This window comes from Mangifera indica, chromosome 6 (genome assembly GCF_011075055.1).
Source record: "Mangifera indica cultivar Alphonso chromosome 6, CATAS_Mindica_2.1, whole genome shotgun sequence".
NCBI classification, from domain to species: domain Eukaryota; kingdom Viridiplantae; phylum Streptophyta; class Magnoliopsida; order Sapindales; family Anacardiaceae; genus Mangifera; species Mangifera indica.
The window spans coordinates 17,820,507-17,840,122 of NC_058142.1; the positions used below are offsets into that span (position 1 = coordinate 17,820,507).

The window sequence follows — 19,616 nt, forward strand, 5'->3', positions numbered from 1 at the left end:
TATGACTTGAGAATATATAAAAACTTGGTGCGAATAAGTCGTTTGGCCTATAAAATTATTGTACTAGGGCTAACTAGGACTTTCGCATGCAAGCAAAGATTCTTCCCGTGACCAGGAAAGGAATATTGTTCAATGGCTTCTTATTTTGTAATAATCAAAACCACTACATTATCTGATCATGCAATTTTGTTCATATATAACAATTTGCCAACCATAAATACTGATTTAGATTAATTTATTTTCGGAATAATGTTGTTAAAGATCCACCAGCTTTTACAAAACTACACATAGATACTATGTCCAAATGGATATTGACAAAATAATACTTAAATTAATTAGCTCAATTTTTCGTTATGATTATCCATGGTAGGTGGAGCAACCGGTTCAGGTGTGAAATTTCAAAGTTCAGTCTCTCACTCCCTTTAACATACAATAATATCAATTTGTGAAATCTTTGACTTATAAATAAGATCAGATTCAATCCGAATTATTTAAATCCGAATCATAACTTGTTTTAAAAAAAAAAAAAGAAGAAGAAAAACACTTCATATAAGTTGTGGATTTACCTAATAATGATATCGACTAGCTCTGTATACCTATTGTTTAAAGTCTAATGGATACAAGAATTGCATGCAATAATTGAATCAATTTCAAACCCTAACCCTAAGGTCTCTATCATAATATTGAACTATTATTTGTATGTTTGAAAAGAGGAAAGCAAAGAGCTTCATAGCAACCCGGTTCAATAATTGTAGTGCTCATTTATTATTTTTTTTAATTTTGACGGCTGAGATCAACTCTAACGCCTCCATCACCACACCTTTGTTGACCAAAATTATTTAAAAAATAAATAAAAACAAACATACCCCATGATATTGAATCCTATCTTTGATCGAGACAAATTATCTCATATATAACCAGATTTGTTTTTACATAATATATAATATCTCCAAAATTTTCTCACAAATGATATGTCATTAGGGTTTAATACTGCCCTTATTGTTCGAACTCGAATTTAAGTTTAAATCAAATAAATCGAGTTTAAACAAACCAAGTTCAAACCATTCTGAACATTCAAATTTAAGTTGACTCAAATTGAATCCAAAGTAAAATTGTTTTTGAGTTGAAACTCATTCGAATTAAATTCAAACTAAACCTTATTTAAACATGATTTAGATTTAATCTGGTCCTATTAAAGATCCAAGATGATAATCCAAATTATATTTAGATACTCAATTCTTGTTCGGGCTTAAACCTTGTTTGTGTTGGGTTAACAAATTATACTGAAAATTACCAACTCTATCAGAGTACATACTTAGCGTTGAGAATATCAGCCAACACTACAAAATCTTGCAAGTCAGACCTTTCTTTAATACAAAAATATTCAATGGAATTATGCAAATGTGCAATGCATAATACTACGTGCCGGGAAGTCATATTTTGGCCTGGCAGAAGATTGTGCTTCTCACGTAGCTCTTTTTATACCAACCAAAATAACACATTTCTAAACTATATAAATGTGTATACACATTCCACAATTGTATCATTTCCAACAAATTAATCAGAGACATGATGAGTTCATCAATTTCCTTCCCGGTTTCCATCATTCTTCTTTTCCATTTGATCATTTCTGTGTCAGCTGCCTATCCTGGCAACAGTTACAAGCATGAAGAAGTAACCTTAGAAGCTGAGAAATACTCCGGTGGTGAAGATGATATGCCGACATTGCCGGATATTCATTTGCCATTGAACAATTACTTATCACGGTATTACTATAGTAACACGTGCCCAGATGTCGAGAAAATCATATATACAAAGGTTAAAGAATGGTATGATAAGGATAACTCCATTGCTCCTAGTCTCCTCAGGTTGCACTTCCATGACTGTGCCGTAAGGGTATGTTATTTTTACTTTCAGATTTTCAAGATTCAAAATTACTCAATTGCACGATAATATATCAACATTTGTATCCGTTGTTAGCACATGAAGCAATATTGTTTCCTATATTTATCATATCAATTTTGTATGTAGGGTTGTGATGCATCAATTCTTCTAAACCACGAGGGAAGTGAAAGGATGGCAAATGCAAGTAAAACATTGGGAGGATTTGAAGTGATTGATGATATCAAGAAGGAGATTGAGAAGGAGTGCCCAAGAACTGTGTCTTGTGCCGACATTCTCACAGCCGCCACAAGGGATGCCACTCGGATGGTTAATGGTGGCACATACTGGACAGTTGAATATGGAAGGAAAGACGGTATGTATTCTTACGCCAAGGAAGCTGATGAGTTAGTCCCTACAGGTTACGAAAGCATCACTACACTTCTTCAGCTTTTCCAATCCATGGGATTAGACGTCTCTGATTTAGTCATCCTCTCAGGTAAAATCTTACTAAATATGTCAAAGAGTAATACTATATATATTAATGAAATCATCGAAGTCTATTATGTTTTCCAGGAGCACATACAATTGGAAGATCATCATGCGGTGCGATTCAAGACCGGATCTACAACTTCAACGGATATGGAAAACCGGATGAATCGATTGACAAAAAATACTTGAACTATTTGCAGAGAAAATGCAGATGGTCTTCAGAATATGTGGCTTTAGATGCAACAACTCCCAACACTTTTGATACCGATTACTACCAATATCTTGAGAAAAATATGGGATTACTGTCCACAGATCAACTTCTGTATTCTGACTCCAGAACCAAACCTATAGCCAGTGCACTGGCTAACGGTATAACATCCGATATCTACACTCAATTATTTGGAGCTTCAATAACAAAGCTTGGGAAAGTTGGAGTTCTAACAGGCAACGATGAGGGCGAAATTCGAACCAATTGCAGCATTGCTAATTCTCACAAGTATTAGATTTGATCTTGATTTCATCAAGCTTTATCCTTCTGGTTCATCAATCTAAGAGAAATCACAGTTTTCTTTTTCTTCTCTCTCTCTCTCTCTCCATATATATGTATGTCTAAACCTTCATGTAAAACCTTCCTTTCTACTTCAAAATCCATTGCTAGATAATATATTGTACTGAATAACTTTTTCAAACCCGTTATAAGATTGAATTCAATCTGAGTCAAGTTTAAACAAAACCCAACATTCGAATCCAAAAGAGTCAAATCAAGATTGACAAATTGAAGCTAAACAATTTGAATTTGGATTCAATCTGAACTTACTTAAATTCAAACATTCGAATTGACTCAAACTCGACTTGTTTATAGAAACAAACTCAATCCTTGACTTGAACTCGTCTTGTTCAATCTAAACTCGATTTCAAACTCAGATCAAATCCAACCCTATTCCATAAACTAAATTAGATGCTCTGGTGGGATTTCTCTGTACATAAATGTATGGAGTGTCTAAAGAAACATGCTAGCCATACTTCATAAACTATTCTTTCTTAAACTAAAAGAATTTTTTATTTATTAAATATCAAACAGGCATATTTAAAACACAAAACAGATACAAAACGCGATCATAAAGTTTTTGGTGTAAAAGGGTTCATATTGAACAATTTCTATAATTTCAACCAAAACAAAGAATAAAGCATCAACCAGTATTAATTGAAATATTTCAAAATTTTCAGTAAAATTGTCAACAAAATCCTGAATAATGTATTGCTATATTTTCTTGGGCCAGCCAGTCAATTTTTCCTATCGAGAGGTCATGCTACCAGTATAACAATGGCTCTGCTGAACCTAAAGATTTATTGGAAAAAAAAAATTCATCAGCAATATTTCTATATATATTTTTTTAAAAATTTAATCTGAAAAAAACACATTATAATTTTGTACTTTCCAAGTAGAAGAACACCTTTGTTATCATTTAATTCTTGAAAACATAAAGACATTTTTTTTAATAAAATAGAAAATGAAAAGATAAAAAATATTATTTACAAACAATTTAACTCGAGAAAGATTAAAGACTTACATTGGTTATGGCCCTACAACAAACTCTGGATGTCAATTTCCATGAAGGAGCATGGATCAGGAATGTCGAAGTTGTTCAAAACCTGAACCAAAAAAAAAAAACCCACATTTGACCATGAGAAACACAACTGTTACCAACTTCAAAAAAAAAAGGGAAAAATTCAAGTAGCAAGGAATGATTTTACTTTTCTGATTGCGGCAAGAGAGATCATAACCAAAACAAATGATAGAATATGAACGGGAAATAGGAAAAAACATTACTGAATCAACTGCCTGGATTTAACCACATTTCAGTCAAGAGTTCCCAAAAAAATAAACTAAAAGAGAGAAATAATATCACTTGAGTTCCAATATCAGCAACCGAATATCAACTCAATAATCAATTAAATTGACTTAAAGCATATTAGAATTTAGGATTTTAACAAAATTACATCCAGAACAGTCATCAGCTCATGGTGTAATATTGTAGAAGCATGAGGATTAATGATTATATGACAATAACTAACCCAAATCGTAATGCAACTCCTAGAATGAGGAAGTGATTGTAAATACCTCAGGGTGAACAATACCAAAAAAGCCAATGCTTTCCCCTTTGTAAATAATGCTGGCCTGCCTGCCTGGAAGAAACTCGGGCTCCTTCAGAACATTAAGACAGTGAATACATCGTTATTTAACATAGTAGGGAGCATGGACACAGCATCATGGAGAATATACTTACATCTGAACATTTTATATAGTATGCTGTATCATTATCCACTTCAAACTTAGTCCCTACAACCTCCATTATTCTGTCAACTAGGCAATGAATCAACTGCAACAATAAGGTTAAAGAAGTCAGTCATTTCAATTCATTGGAAGTAACTCAAATAATATGAACCCATTGTACAGGAAAAAGAATTCCCTAGCTTGAACTTCTGTTCTGTATTTTGAAAGTAAAAATTTGCTTAAGTTTGCAGATCTCAAAGCTCTGATTTAAATAATTTCCTTTCTCTACAAATAAATTTGTAGCAATGAATGTTAGCTTAGTTTATTTTTTTGAAACTTCAAGTCATCTTTTGAGTGCAGGACAGAAATAATCACATAATATTTCTAGAACTTGATCATGAAAAATAATTGCCCACCTATTTCCATGATAAATGCCACTTTCCAAAGGTGGGCACAAAGTCTACAATCAACTTGCTAAATATAGCAAAAAAAAAAAACCTTTACTTTTGTGAATTATATTTCTTTTAGACATCTTTACACATAAGTGGTGAGCCAACCAGTAGGCTTGGGCACAGAGATTAATAACAGTTATTAAGCCACAAATAAACATGAGTAACATTCAAGTCAAACTTGAACAGTTTGCATGGGGTAAAAATTTGTGATATTCAATGAATCAAAAACATGGAAGCAAACAACATACAGCAAAACACAAGTATGTAAATTTTCTAGCAGAAGGCCACAAGTGTGTATATTTTCAAAGGTAACTAATCTTTAGAATATATATATATATATATATATATATATATATATATATATAAAGTATGTTTAAATTAAGAAATTAAAGGTCACATTAGTAGGCGAGGCATGCGCTGCGAGAGTGTCAGATCTTAAAAAACCGACAGACCATGTGCAATATGAACAACAAAACAAAGAAGAAAAAGATGTTCAAAGGCTTACACAAAGAATGGTGACAAGTCAACAATGGAGCAATTAAACTCCATAACATCATAAGAATCATAGTTAGCAGTTATCGACAACTCAATCTACCTATGTCATCTTGATCCTTCCTATATTTGATTTTACAAAGAACATGTCTACAGTAAAGTCAAAATAATATTTAAGTACAACTAAAACATTTAAATTTCGATGACCTAACCTGTCTTATTAATTTAAGGAAAAACTGAATGAATCTAATTCATGCTGACCTAGTGACATCAAAACTTTTTATATCAATAGATCATTCAAAAACGTAATTTCATATGAATATTAATTCTTGAACCCACCGAAAATTTTCCATTCACCGGATTTCAACGGCCAACAACCAGAGTATGGAGACCAATTCATAATTTTCAAGGTAAAATATTTAAACGATTTAGATAGAAGTTTGGATATTGTATATTCATATCCCAATTCAACCCCTTTGTATAGCTATTTATAGAATCCATATTTATCCATTTCAGATTTGGATTGGCTATTAGACAATCCATTTGGATAATAATTCGTGGATTTCAATCCATTAAATTTTTTTACCATCCCTTTATTGGCACCTTTTGTACTTCTGCTCTATAACGTCCATCCAATGAAAAAACTAGGGATGACAAAACAATCCAATGAATTGGATTTCTATGGATTTTAATCCAAATTGATTATATACTGTGTTCCAGAATCAATATTGGTATTAAAATGATCTTTGAATGATCTATCTATCTATCTATCTATCTATCTATATTAAAGATGATAAAGGTTGATCCTTGGAATCTGATGGTTCCAGAACTTTCGCTATTAGATCTCAAGTAAACAATGTATTCATTACTATAAACAAATTATAAAATTAATAGATTGTCCAAAGATAATTATTTTGATACCAATTTTATCAACATGGTATGTTGAAAGTTTCTCCAATTACCAGATTATTGTACCCAATGACCTGTTTCCAACAGCCAGCTACCATTCCAGCCACTGGATTGGTCAACAAAGGGTCAATACATTTAAAGTTTTTGAAATAAATAAACTTAGAAGTTGTTTAATAATTTTAAATAAATTCATAATAAGGTATATTAGCTAATCTAATTTATGTGTTTTTTTTAATTATTAGTACTTAGACATAGATTATAGAATCTAACATTTTAGGTAATCCATAACCCAATCCATTACCACAAAAATCAAATCCAACCCAAGCCATTCTTAATGGCTTGAGTTGGATTAAGTGGAACTTCACATGCATTGGATTTATAGTGTACGAATTTCTTAAGTAGATATATTGTTTAATTAAGGATGACAAAATTTTGGATTTGGATTCATTGTAATCAAATCCAAATTTTTGTAATCTCTAAGCATTAATCAAACAATATGTCTACTTAAAAAGTTTGTATACTACAAACTTTAAACTCAATTGAAGTAACTATTTTGATAAATTTTCCAATTTGACAATATTATTCATGACTTTGCTGATCTTTCCTTAGATAACTCATAACCCAATCCATTATTGGCAAAAATAAAAATCCAAGCCAATCCACTCTTGAAAGTTTAAGAATGGATTAGGTGAAACCTCATGTGGACTGGATTTGTTGCATACAAGTTCCTACAGTGGGGTATTGATTTAGAATCAGGGATGACATAAACTTGTATTTGAATTGCTCGTACCCTAATCCAGAAATTGATATCCTTAATCAAACAATATATCTACATAAGAAATTTGTAAATCCTTAACCAAACAATATACCTACTTAAGGAAATTGTATGCTACAAACTTTTTTTACACTTGTTTGAAGTAATTTAGTTTCATTAAAAAAAAAAAATCTGGGAGGGAACCCAGTCAAATTCAACCAAAACCAGCAAACAAACTCAAACACAGCAAAATTTTTTTTATTGATAAAAGGGTACTACAATAGGATAAACTAGCAATTCGAAGAGTCGGTTTCAGAGGACACATGTCCCAGTTCTAGGGGTGAACTAAATGTATCAAAAGGGTAGTTAGGATTGTTGGAAGAGAAGAAAATTAGAGTTTTGGACAGTTTAACTGCGGGTAGCCTTAAATGGCCGGAATTGGGAGGCCCTAGCTCCTCAAATTATCAATTTATCCTATTGTAATTCCCTTTTATAAATAAAATAGTTTTTCTTTATTTGTTGTATATGTTTACTGTTTCTTAGGTGAATATTGGCTGGGTTCCTAACAATTTCCAATTTGACAATATCATTCATGACTTTGTTGATATGTCCTTAGTCCCAACATCATCAAAAGCATTAAAATGCAACTTCACCATTGTGAAACTGTTAGTAAACAAAAATTTTACCTGCACGAGACAAAAATGGGAGCACAAATCACACCAAGAAGAGGAAGGACCACTTTGGACAACAAACACACATGGCAGCAAAGGAGAGGAGCAGACGGCAATTTCATAGGAGCAAGGACCACCAAATTTGGAGAGGGGACATGGCAATCCATGAGAAGGCTTGGCTGTCATGAGGCATAAAAGCAGAGGAGAGGAAAAAGAAAAAGGGAGAGCAGAAAAATTCAGGAAAGTTGGAGAGGGACTGAAGGACAGTGTTGGCCTCTCAAATGCCAAGCAAGCATAGAATCAGTGCTAGGAATGCTTATGCAATCTGTAATCACTAGAATCTGAATGTTTTGTGATGAGATTTGTAAACCGATTCTGGTGTGATATTGACTATTTTATGCAGTAATGAAATCCAGAACTCATTTCTAGTAACTTGATATTGTTGTACTGTTGTATTGCTATGTGTGTTATTGAGTAGGTGACTGTGTTGCATTGAAAGAAGAGTGACAGTGTAGAGAAGTGCAGACTGAAACTCAAAGGTGACCACGGGAGAGATTTTCCAGCAAGGAGATACCCAGGTACCTATCAGAGACATTGGAAGCTTAAAATAGAATAATGTCTTCTGCCCACCACACCATCCTTTGGACCTCGGATATCACACAGGCTTGGAACCTTTTTCTTTTTCCTATTAGACTTAAGTGGACCAACTAAACTGCACATCTAAACTTGTTTATCACAGGTTTAGCAACATTATACCTTAAAATCTCTAAATCTGAAAGTCATTCAATAAGCCGGATATCCTTTGGTGGAGGCAGCAGATTCAAAATTGGGGAATATTGCCAGACCATAATAGTTAATAATACTTCTGATTAAAGAACATGACAAATTCAAGTATTTGCCAGAACAAATTTATATTTACACGTCACTGCCAGAAAATGAAATTAATAAACAACATTCAGAAAACCACAACTTAACTTCCAGACGGTGAAATTCTCAGTAAGCTTAGTGAGAAGATATTACCTCAAATCCTGAGTTAGCACCACAGTACAGCGCTGCAAGATGGCGCCTGTTTGATGCTCCAACATCTTTATTCTCATCCAGAACTGCTATATCACCCACTTCAAAAATCTAAAACCAAAACCTAAATATCAGGAAAGCTTTGTTGTGCAGAAAAATGACAGATGAAAAGCTGGCACCCTTATCCAACAAGTGGTGAGGAAGCACACAATATAAACTTGGCTGCAAATTAATCCAACCATAATAAATCATTCTAAAAATTGTTTAAAGAGTACACAAAGATGACTCTGTATGATGTTCATAAAAGAAAGTATATAGGCTTATTTCTACAGTAAAAGTTATGCATGCCACTTAGCAACAACCTTTCCCTCAGTAAATCAACCAACCTTGTCCTTACATCACAAAATTCCAACAATAAAAGAACAAATGTGCTACATTAAAACTGATTTTTACCTTTATGGGTTTTGCATGGTCTTTGTTGTGCCCAACAGTTTTCAATATACCAGGCATCAGAGTGGTCCTCACAACCTACAAAATTGGATGAAGCAATCAAACCCCAAATAAGTATTAATGAATGAATCTACCACTAATAATTACAAAGAACTGAAACTGATGAATAACATGAGACAAATATAACTCTAAAGTTTTAAGTGATTGAGTTGCTATAGATAAGAAAAAGGAATGAAAAACATAAAAAGGAGCAAGTGACAAGGAGTGAAAGTAAAAACAAATGAAGGAAGAAACTTGAGTTGGAAGAAACCACTGATGGGTATATAAAGGGACATTAAAAGTTAAAAGAAAACATGAAAGAAATCTCCAGCAAACCACTATCACATATGGCATATATTATTGAACAGACAAGATTCTGTTTAGGTTTATCTTAATTGGTAGTGGCATATACCAAAGAATTAAGTTAAATTGATTAATTATTTGTTTGTACTGCTACAATGGATCCCAACTTATCTATGTAATATCTGCTGCATGCATATTCACTGTTACTAAAATTCCACTTGAAAAAATAAATGGCCAAAAAGACTCAAGTAGTTAAGATGATTAAATCTGAAATTATGTCCTATCATCATTACATGAGTTATGATATACATGTACGGTTGAGTACAGACCAAGTCAGGACAACAGATTATACAAACCTCAAAATCAGATGAACGAGGATTTCCAATAACAACTGTTCTTTTGTCACTTTTTCGATTTAACATAGAGGAAAGTTCTTTTGCAGAGCACAAAATCCATGTCAACACCTCTGTAAATCCATTCATTGCAATCTATAAGGAAAATGCAACAGAAAAATTAATCAAGAAAAACTACTGGTACTAAGATAAAGATACAGCCTTACTATGAACTAAAGCAGTATCATTTCTTTACCTCCAATCTTAATAGATCACTGAACTCATTCAAGGAAAGTGGCTTCACAGATTCATACTTTGCTGCTGGAATGTTATCGTACCCATAGGCAATTGCAACATCCTAGAGAGGGAAAATACGCCTTGTCATAAACCCCAGTAGCTAAATCACTTCATATATTAAATATAACTATTGTTATCACTTTAATAAACAGAAATGTAGCATTTCTAGGAGTCATTGTGCAGATCTTTGGAGAGAATCCTATTTTGCATTAGTTTCACAGGAAGTTATTCTCTCTCTCTCTAAATTTTTGGCTGCTGGGCTGGTGGAGATAATGAGGGTTTATAGAGAGTATCAATGGGATTCATGAAAATGGATCGGATACAAACTTTGTGCTTAGGAGTTTTTAAAGGGGTGCATGGAAAGCTACACCAAAAATCTACCACATTTTCTAATCCATTCTTAAGGTGAATAGAATTTGAGTTTTGTGGGATTAATAGTTGAGATATACTCTCTCCGAAGCTCCCAAGGTGTCCTATTAAAGTAAAATGGCTTTCTCTTATAATTCACTTGCATGGAATTTTGAATTTTCCAGAAATTCTAAGGGAAAGTCAATAAGTTAGCATCCCTTCCATCTTAAATTGGGAGTCAAATGCCACTCTAAAGTTCAATTCACAGAAAGATCAAATACAGTGTGATTTAGTTTCGGTGGCCTGAAATTTCAGTCTTCAAACATTGTGTTGTGTACACAGGAGGCAGAAAGCTTTAGCCATTTGTTTATTCACTGCACTATAGATTTAATGCTATGGTTCAAGATTATTAGGGAGGCTGATATACATCGGGTTATAACTAAGTCTGCATCTCAATGTTCGTTGACCACAGTTGCTCATCGGGAGGTTAGCGATACTGTGTCATATGGAGATGCTATACATCAATTTGGATTAGCCAGATTGAAAAAAATAAAAGAATCTCAGATGAAGCTGAGGATGAGGATATGGAGCTGATATGGAAAGATTTTTTGCCTCTTTGCAGGCTTTTGTTAAAAAGCAATTTAAGGGAATTTCTTTTTTTTTTGGTACAACAGGATTGAAATAGTCTTAATTTTCTTAATTCCAAGGTGAAGTTGTTCTCTATTTTCTTTTTCCTTTTTTTGTGTGTGTCGGGTATTTAGCAAATTACTGGTCCATCCTTCATAAATCAATATTATTTCAACAAACTTTTTCATGCCTTAACCAAAAAAAAAAATACCTCCATAACATCACAGGGGTGCAGAACATCACTTCTTGTTGGAGGCACAAGTACATTAATATAGCAATCATTATCTTGTGATAAAACCTTTTCGGCACGTAATTGCATTCTGTTCAACAAGCTAGTGACCTGAAGGAAAGGAAAAAATATATAATAGCTGCACAAAATATGTTGTAATCATTTGATAACTTGCATAGAATAGATTCAGAGTATTTCTGCATTGCATGATAATAATACGTAAAACTAATTATCAAAGGATCAGTAAAGAAAGCTAGGTTCCACCAATAGGTATGATAATAGCTGTCTAAGGATTGGCAAAGAATAAATGACAGAATCTCCATAGAAAACCATGTTAAGCTACCTTTTCCTTTTCAAAAGAATCCAATGTTAAGCCACCTCAAAGCATATGAAGCTACCAAAGCTTCCTTAATAATTCTAACTACGTTTGTTCTTAAATATTGTAAAAGTCAGTAATTCAGATCAGCAACTTTTGATCATTAGGCCCTAATGAATATTCTAATTTAAAAAACTTCACAGGAGAAGATCAGTCACACAAGCAGTGAAGATCGCACAATCAGATGCCACTGGATTTTGCTATACATGTGAAATTCAGACAAAAGAGAAAATCAACAAATAAGTATTTCCAGCATATCATGCAGTGAAAGACAACAATAGCCCTTGAACAGGAGAGTTATCAATTCGTGAAACAACTTAAGTGTAAGAAATGACAGAAAACAGGAACTAACCTCTTCTGCCCCTAGAGAGATTCCAATTGTACCATTGATATAAGATACTGGAACTTCCATACTAAAGACTGACAAATCAGGATAAACATATGACTTCCCATCAGCATATATCACTTCAACTGGTTCCACCTCATTTTTTCTTTCACAATATGCAGAAAACATCGTTACCTGGGAGAACAAAGGAAATTCAACCACTTGTCACTACCATTTGCTAAGAAACTCAAATTGTAAGCTAATGAAACTTGAGCTTTGCAAACATACCATTGTGTTTAAAACAATCTTGGCCTTTGTCAAATCGGTGGCAGTACATTCAATGAACACATTCTTGGTGTTTAGAGTGATCGCCGAATGAGCACCATTAATTATTGGTGGTAAAGACAGTACAGTTCTATTGAGGCAAAAAGAATGTAGTAGTATTGTTATTATTTACAATAAACTGTGAAAGTTGTTTTTATGAAACAGAACTAAACAGAAGAAAACAAGCAGTCCAAAAATATGGACAAGCATAAGAGAAAAATCTGTAAAAAGAAAACAAGAATCTACACATCAAATATCAAAACCATATACAATGCACCCTCATTAAAAGCAATTATATGAACTCAAAATCATTTTAGTAAACAACCTTAAATTGTATTTAGAAGAATAAGATCGATCAAGAAAAAATATAGATTTAACAGAATGATTGATTGGCAAATTAAAAAATCTCTGAATGATAATCACACTACTATTATCAAGAATACATCATACCTTTTCCGGTCATATAAGACCGGGTATACTGGTGAGTTTTCGATTATGTGCAAATACTTTTTCAGTTTCAAATCTGACTGCCAAATGTTGTCATGATAGAACACATCAAGATTAGCAAAATTAAATATCTCTAAGAAATACATTCACAAAAAAATAATAAAAGAGAAAAAAGAAAATGAGCTGCAATTCATGCACAAGGTTATGCATAGAACCAGAGGACACTTGACAATTGCATCAACTCATGTTACTGGTGATTACCAGAAATGCATAAATGCCCAAGTGCAACATTGACTATTAGCCACGAGACGAAGTGTTGGCTAAAATAGAACCATTTTTATTAATTAATGGCTGAAGTAGTAAAGCATTTACACCTATAACAAAATGACAAGGCTCACTGTGCCAGACAAAAATATAGATGGCCATGGGCTGATGCAATGCAAGTGTATAGAAATTTATACATCAATCCCATCTTTCAGATGCAACACAGAAAATAAAAACAGATACTAATTAGGACTAACTTTGTAAAATTCCATCAGCTCATCAGCTCTGAAGTTCCTCGTCTACATTCCATAACAAAAAATACAAATGTCAGTTATAATATAACATATTACACAAACCAACAAAAAAAAAAAAAAACAACAAAATTTTGATTTCATGACAGCCCCGACCACAGATTCAAACATGTGATGCAAGCTCAAATTAAAAGAAATAGAATCAAAGAACCACATTCTAAACAAAATCAATTACCTGTTTCAGAGGCACAAAGCTGATTTCCGAAGGTGGCAATGCCTGAAAACGAAAAACCAACAATGACCCGTTCTTGTAAATTCATTAACGTTTTTTGATAATTAGCATCAAGAAAATTAGGGCAGAACAAACAGAATAATTAATGCTCAAATGGAAAATCAAGTTCAGACAAAAGATGACTTAGCAGAACAAAGGCCATTCATAATTTTCTTATTGGAAGTAAAAGTATCATCTCCCCGCAGAAGAAAGGCCAAGAGATTAATTGGCTCAGAAATTATTTGAGTAATACAGATAGAAATACCACTATCCATACCAGAACTTAAATGAGAACATATGGTTTGATGACCATTTCATCAACTACTCCAAAAGTAAAAAGCCAAAATATGATCAAGGTGGAAGCCTTTAGTTGCTAAATCCTACATCACCTAGTGAGAGAGAATCATTAGGCCATAAATGTGGACTGTCACTTCCTAGTAATACCATACCATCAAGCCCTGAGTCCTAGGGCAAATGACTAACATCCTTTATTATTTTTTGAGCAAAGGTATCACAATAACATGCACTACAGTCCATGAAGACTTCAAGTTTAATTGAAAGGAGAAAGATCTGTACATCCCAATTAACATTAATAAACTCTTTCAATTCTTATATAAAATGAAAAAATAAATAAATAAATACCAAAGAAAATTAGCATGCATTGCAGAAGCAAGCCCACCTCATACGTGAAAGGGCCTTCCAAAGTGTCCAAGTCATGAGTACCAATCGCAACAAGGGTTCTTCGCCTAAATTAAAATATAAGAAAATGTAAGTATTTCCTCTTAAAAAAATATAGAATCTTATAAGGAAGATTCAAATATGAGAAGAAATGATGACAAACCATCCAACAAATCCTTTTGTTGAAAATATAAAGCAAATAAAGATTAAAAACATTGAATTAAGTGACATGAAATTGGCAAATAATATTATCATAACGAAAAAACAAATTTGTAGCAAATCAGAAACTTCATGCAAGGACACAATATGGAGCTACCACAGCAAAAGGCTCAAAGTCACACAAAGTATTACTGATGTGCCCATAAGAATATAAGATCTAATTTCCAATTACAGCAGCAACCACAGCCACCCCCAAAACAACAACATAAAAAAGGCATATGGATTATATCATATCAATGGGATAAATAAATCCAACTAGCAACATTTTACTAATCATCCAGCTAAACAGGTTGTCACAGAAGGCAACCTTACCACACTAAGAATTTAACATCATATATTCAATATGTTAGTAAAAGAATCAGTATATCCATTTCCTCAGGGTCGAAATCAATACAAAGTATGACTATATGATTATTTATGGTAGCAGTTAATGCATGTAGGAAAAAAAATCTCCACCTTCTCTACGGACTACCATCTATCTAGATTTATCATATCCTAATATTTTATTACAAATGCTTCAAATACTGATAATCTGTAGATATATCAAAGCTATCAATACAACTGTCCATAACCAGTTAAATGCAAGAAATCAAAGAGCTCAAGAAGCCAGAATACATTACCGACAAATATTCTGATGAAGCTTATCTTGGAGATCAATGAAGCTGTTATAACTCGCTTCATCAAAGGACAAGTTTCTTAAAACAGCACAGACAACAAAAGGACGAATCATAGATGTCTGCAAAGATTAAAAAAATGTTAAACTATAAGAAACAAATACCCATGCATCCAAAATGGTAAAAAATTCATATATACCTCTGGTTTAACATGCATTTGAAGCATTGCCGGTTCGTCAATCTTGACAACTTTGTATGCGGGCATTTCCTGCTGTCCATTGAAAATGCGGAGAGATTGAGCAATCCCTTCAAGGCAGAGCAAATCATACCTGTGCATAGATCATATATAAACAAATCATTGAAGACCTCACTACTGTAAGGAATGCAGTTTTTGCTGGGTGGACTCAAGACTGTCAAATACTCAATGTTCTAGTTTCTAAAATGAAAGATAATAAGTGCTACGCATTGTTAAAATTTTGCCGAAATACCAGCAACGGAAATTACAAATTGTAGAAAGAAGGTCTCCAAATGATGCAAAACTTATTTTTTCTATTAAAAGTATTGAATTGAATGATACCTGTTGGCTGGGACTTCAATTTTGTAAATAACTTCTTCATCACCTTCTTCTTCTTCTCCCTCATCCAAGTGTTTTTCTTTTCTAATTATTGCTTTTTCAGTTGTCTAACAAACAATCACAAGTCTAGGTCAACAATTTATATCATCATATTAAAAATTTCACCAAAATTCACTGCCTTCACTACAATTAACCCAAAACATAAAGCACAAAAAAAATAAATATATAAAAAGATTAAATATATCAGTAAAACTCACCACATCATCAAGCTCAATGCCAAAGCGAAAGCAAAGATCCTCAAACTCTTTCTGGGCTGTGAATCATATAGAAAAACCAAAAATAGAATCAAATTGAGGATCAAATTCAGCACAAAAAAAACTGCAAAATTAGTTTTTTTTTTTAAAAGATGCATTATAAGTTGTTTTTTCAAGTGAAAATGTAGGATAAGACTGGAGCTTACTGTATTCCTTGCCAAGGGCAGCAAACAGACGATCCCTGCCCACACTCACTGTCGGCATTGCAGCTTCTCTAAGCCTCTAATTCTCTCTAAAGAGAAACAACAACAAAAAAGGGATCTTCAAAAACCCTAAAAAATTGAATTCACTAATACAGAGCCTGACGATCAACAACTGCACTTAACGCAAGGCTCCATACAATGTCTAGGATCATTTTCAGCTTTTAGACTTTGATTTTAACATTTTCAACTATTTTACTGCTTATCATCGAACACTAACACAAATAAACAAACAAATCGATTAATCCACTATTATTGATTGGAAAAAGTGGCAAGTTACTTACTGGTGACCGGAGATGGCGACTAAAGGGTGGCAGCTCGGCGGCCGGAGCAGCAATTCGACTCCAGCCAAATACAAGAGTGCTTCAACTAAAACTTTTCAGTTTTGCGTTCTGCTCAAGTTTTCTGAATAAGGGTTTGCTGCGTTCAGAGTCATTGAATTTGAAACGAGATTTTAAACATTGTCGCCCGTAAAGTTTTCGTAATAACAGGGACACCCCAGAATTCAAAAAGTGACAAATTCACCCGATTTCTTTCCTAGAAGACTAAACGCCCTTAATTATCCATTTTAAGTTATTTATTTTAGTTTAAGCAAAATGCATTTTTATTTGATCTTAATTATTTGGTTTGATTAGTATCTTTGAAGATGAGATTTGGAAGACCATAGCACATTACATAGGAATTTGAAAAAATAATTAAATTTAATATTATTATTATGTATAAGTTGAATTCAAATTGAAGTTTTAATTCAACAATTTAATTTGAGTTCAAAAGCTCATTAGGGTCGTTACATTAAAACTCTTCTTCATTGGCAATTTTTTTTCTTTTTAATCGATGATCCTTCTTTTTCTTCTTCTCAAGATTAATACCCATCATTCAAGTTAATTTGAACTCAAATTCGAACTATAATTTTGGATTTGAGTTGAGTTAAAGTTAATTACTTTTCAGAATCAATGCAATTTGAATCAGTTTTCACTAAACTCCCTTGGTGCTAAATACCTCGAGCCATGTGATGTTAGATTCTTGGGATTAGTTAATACCAGTAGGCCCATAAGAACATGGGACATTCGACTTAGAAGGCAAAACACCGGTGGAGCGGCCTCAAAATTGCATTTGTAAGATCATCGGAACCAGGAGCGTTGGAATCAGATGTCATTCCTGATGAATTCGATGGCGTCGGTGATTGTAGCATCAGAAATATTCGGCTTCCTAGCAATGCTATTGCTAGTGTGTTGGTTGATGTAACATCATGTATCTACACTCAAATATTTGGAGTGTCAATGGCAAAGCTTGCTAAAGTTCAAGTTCTAACCGGGGTAAAGATGAAGGCCAAATTTGAACACATGGCAATATTGCCAACCCACAAGTCAATCTTAATTTCCTCGAGTTATAATATGTTGATCATTACTTTGTTGTTTAGCTCAAACATTTTTGGATTTTTTTTTTTATTGATCTTGTGTAAACCTTGTATCAGAAATTTATACTTTTTGATATCTTATATACTTAGGATTGTAACATACCACCACATTTTATAGTTCTGTTGTTCATATAAATTAATTGCATATTAGCTCTCTATCAATTTTAGGTGAACACTATAATGCCAATGTTACTATACGTACTACATAATTGCTTGGAGACATGACGGTGGTTTGATACTAAATTAGATAGATTTTAAGAAAATCAAACTTCAAAAACTGGTTGTTAAAATTGAAAAATCCAATAAATAAACAAATACACTGGAAACTCATATTTGTCTATATTTTACACTTGAGATCATAACATACCACTATCCTCTGCAACTCCGATGCTCTTGCAAGTTTATTGTGCGTTAACTCCTCACTAACTTTAAGTAAACACTATAATGTTTCATCACCATCCTCATTATATGATTACAACTAAAAAATATGATGATCATTTTGATAATAAAAAATATAAATCTAACTAAAACTTCGTCCCAAAAGTAATTATCAAAGATGAAAAGTTCGAAATCATATAAATTTTGTACTATAAAATCATATTTTCATGATCATTTTTTCGAAATCATTTCATTTTCAGGTACTAGGCAATTGCAATTATTAAATGAGGACAAAGTTTGGAATGAAGTCAACAAACATTTTGATAATATATGCATGTATCAATCGAAGATTGAAAGAGACTAACAAAAATTTACGGAAAGTGGAATGGCTTGCCACAACAAAGCTCATAATGAGCCACATTTATCACAATTTAGAGTACATTTATCACGTTTTAATTTTACTATAAAATTGAAAGATCAAAGCCTTTTCAAGTTACGGAAGGGAACCGATCACAAAGGACTTGGTGAATATCGAATTCATGCAATGCATGTCATTCTTAGACAAATACCTAATTTAGTATTAAAATTATCAAAAATGATAACCATTTTATCTATAAAGCATGAATCATATAAAAATTTCGTTGTCTGTTTATTGGGCATAAGTCCCTTTCCTGATGAGTGGACAAAGGAGAATATTTTCAAACTCGTAAGTGGTTTAGGCTTAACTCATAAAAAATCACTTTAAAGTTTCTTTTAGAAATAAAAGTCATAATATATAAATACATTATTCTCTTATATAAGTGATGTGACAATTAATTAGAAAATACATTATAACAATATTGATGGGTGAACTAGGATAAATAACATATTTTTTTCTCTTTATTTTTTATATTGGTTTGAAAGTAATTGTTTGTTTTGTCAATTCTACACTCTTTAGTTCATTCAAAAATAACATTACATTTATCAGTTATTTTTCAAAAGATCAACAATTATACGACATTTTATATGTATATACTATAATTAGTAAAAAAGTGTATGGATGAGACATCTTTCTAGATTTAAATTTCATTTTAATAAACTTATACTTAAACGTGATGACCCATTTTAATCAATAAGGTTGAGTTTGATTTATATCGAACTTAAATAATATCTAATTCAAAATCTTATGCCTATTGTATTTTATAAAAGAAGTAATTGTCAATCTAACAAAAAAAAAAAAGTAAACACAAATATTTCTTGATGTAATAAGAAATTGTTATAATAGAGAAAAGGAAAAAAAAATGAAATTAGGTAATTTGTTTATATTTTAAAGCTTAACTATAATTCAAAAACATTAATGAAGTTAAAACTTATATAAAAAAATGGCAAAGATAAGACAAGGCTAGCTAGTTTCTTC

General features: G+C 32.5%; 2 protein-coding genes across 2 annotated transcripts; one reads left to right on the plus strand and one right to left on the minus strand.

Annotated features, from left to right (window-relative positions):
* The first annotated feature begins 1,569 nt into the window (after nucleotides 1-1,569).
* Nucleotides 1,570-2,876, plus strand: LOC123219743 (peroxidase 7-like). The gene is made up of 3 exons (XM_044641726.1): nucleotides 1,570-1,896; nucleotides 2,032-2,380; nucleotides 2,458-2,876. Exons 1-3 carry the CDS (start codon nucleotides 1,570-1,572, stop codon nucleotides 2,874-2,876), a joined length of 1,095 nt encoding a protein of 364 aa, XP_044497661.1.
* Nucleotides 2,877-3,477: 601 nt separating this feature from the next.
* Nucleotides 3,478-16,942, minus strand: LOC123219198 (phenylalanine--tRNA ligase beta subunit, cytoplasmic-like). The gene is made up of 21 exons (XM_044640992.1): nucleotides 16,710-16,942; nucleotides 16,372-16,457; nucleotides 16,169-16,224; nucleotides 15,915-16,018; nucleotides 15,537-15,666; nucleotides 15,344-15,459; nucleotides 14,506-14,572; nucleotides 13,791-13,832; nucleotides 13,562-13,603; nucleotides 13,044-13,120; nucleotides 12,558-12,684; nucleotides 12,297-12,464; nucleotides 11,551-11,679; nucleotides 10,324-10,425; nucleotides 10,092-10,223; nucleotides 9,397-9,471; nucleotides 8,947-9,054; nucleotides 4,662-4,754; nucleotides 4,496-4,579; nucleotides 3,945-4,026; nucleotides 3,478-3,712 (listed from the first exon to the last, which is right to left on the minus strand). Exons 2-20 carry the CDS (start codon nucleotides 16,427-16,429, stop codon nucleotides 3,958-3,960), a joined length of 1,779 nt encoding a protein of 592 aa, XP_044496927.1. The 5' UTR covers nucleotides 16,430-16,457; nucleotides 16,710-16,942; the 3' UTR covers nucleotides 3,478-3,712; nucleotides 3,945-3,957.
* Between the last annotated feature and the right edge of the window lie 2,674 nt (nucleotides 16,943-19,616).

Bases quoted from the DNA above. Each gene is read 5' to 3' on its own strand.
- LOC123219743 (XM_044641726.1), top strand. From the start codon at position 1,570: ATGATGAGTTCATCAATTTCCTTCCCGGTTTCCATCATTCTTCTTTTC. The intron at 1,897-2,031 runs GTATGTTATTTT...TTTTGTATGTAG, and splicing joins TCCATGACTGTGCCGTAAGG to GGTTGTGATGCATCAATTCT. The intron at 2,381-2,457 runs GTAAAATCTTAC...TATGTTTTCCAG, and splicing joins TGATTTAGTCATCCTCTCAG to GAGCACATACAATTGGAAGA.
- LOC123219198 (XM_044640992.1), bottom strand. From the start codon at position 16,429: ATGCCGACAGTGAGTGTGGGCAGGGATCGTCTGTTTGCTGCCCTTGGC. The intron at 9,055-9,396 runs GTAAAAATCAGT...TTTTGGTTTTAG, and splicing joins ACCATGCAAAACCCATAAAG to ATTTTTGAAGTGGGTGATAT. The intron at 4,027-4,495 runs GTATTTACAATC...TTTTTGGTTCAG, and splicing joins TTGGTATTGTTCACCCTGAG to GTTTTGAACAACTTCGACAT.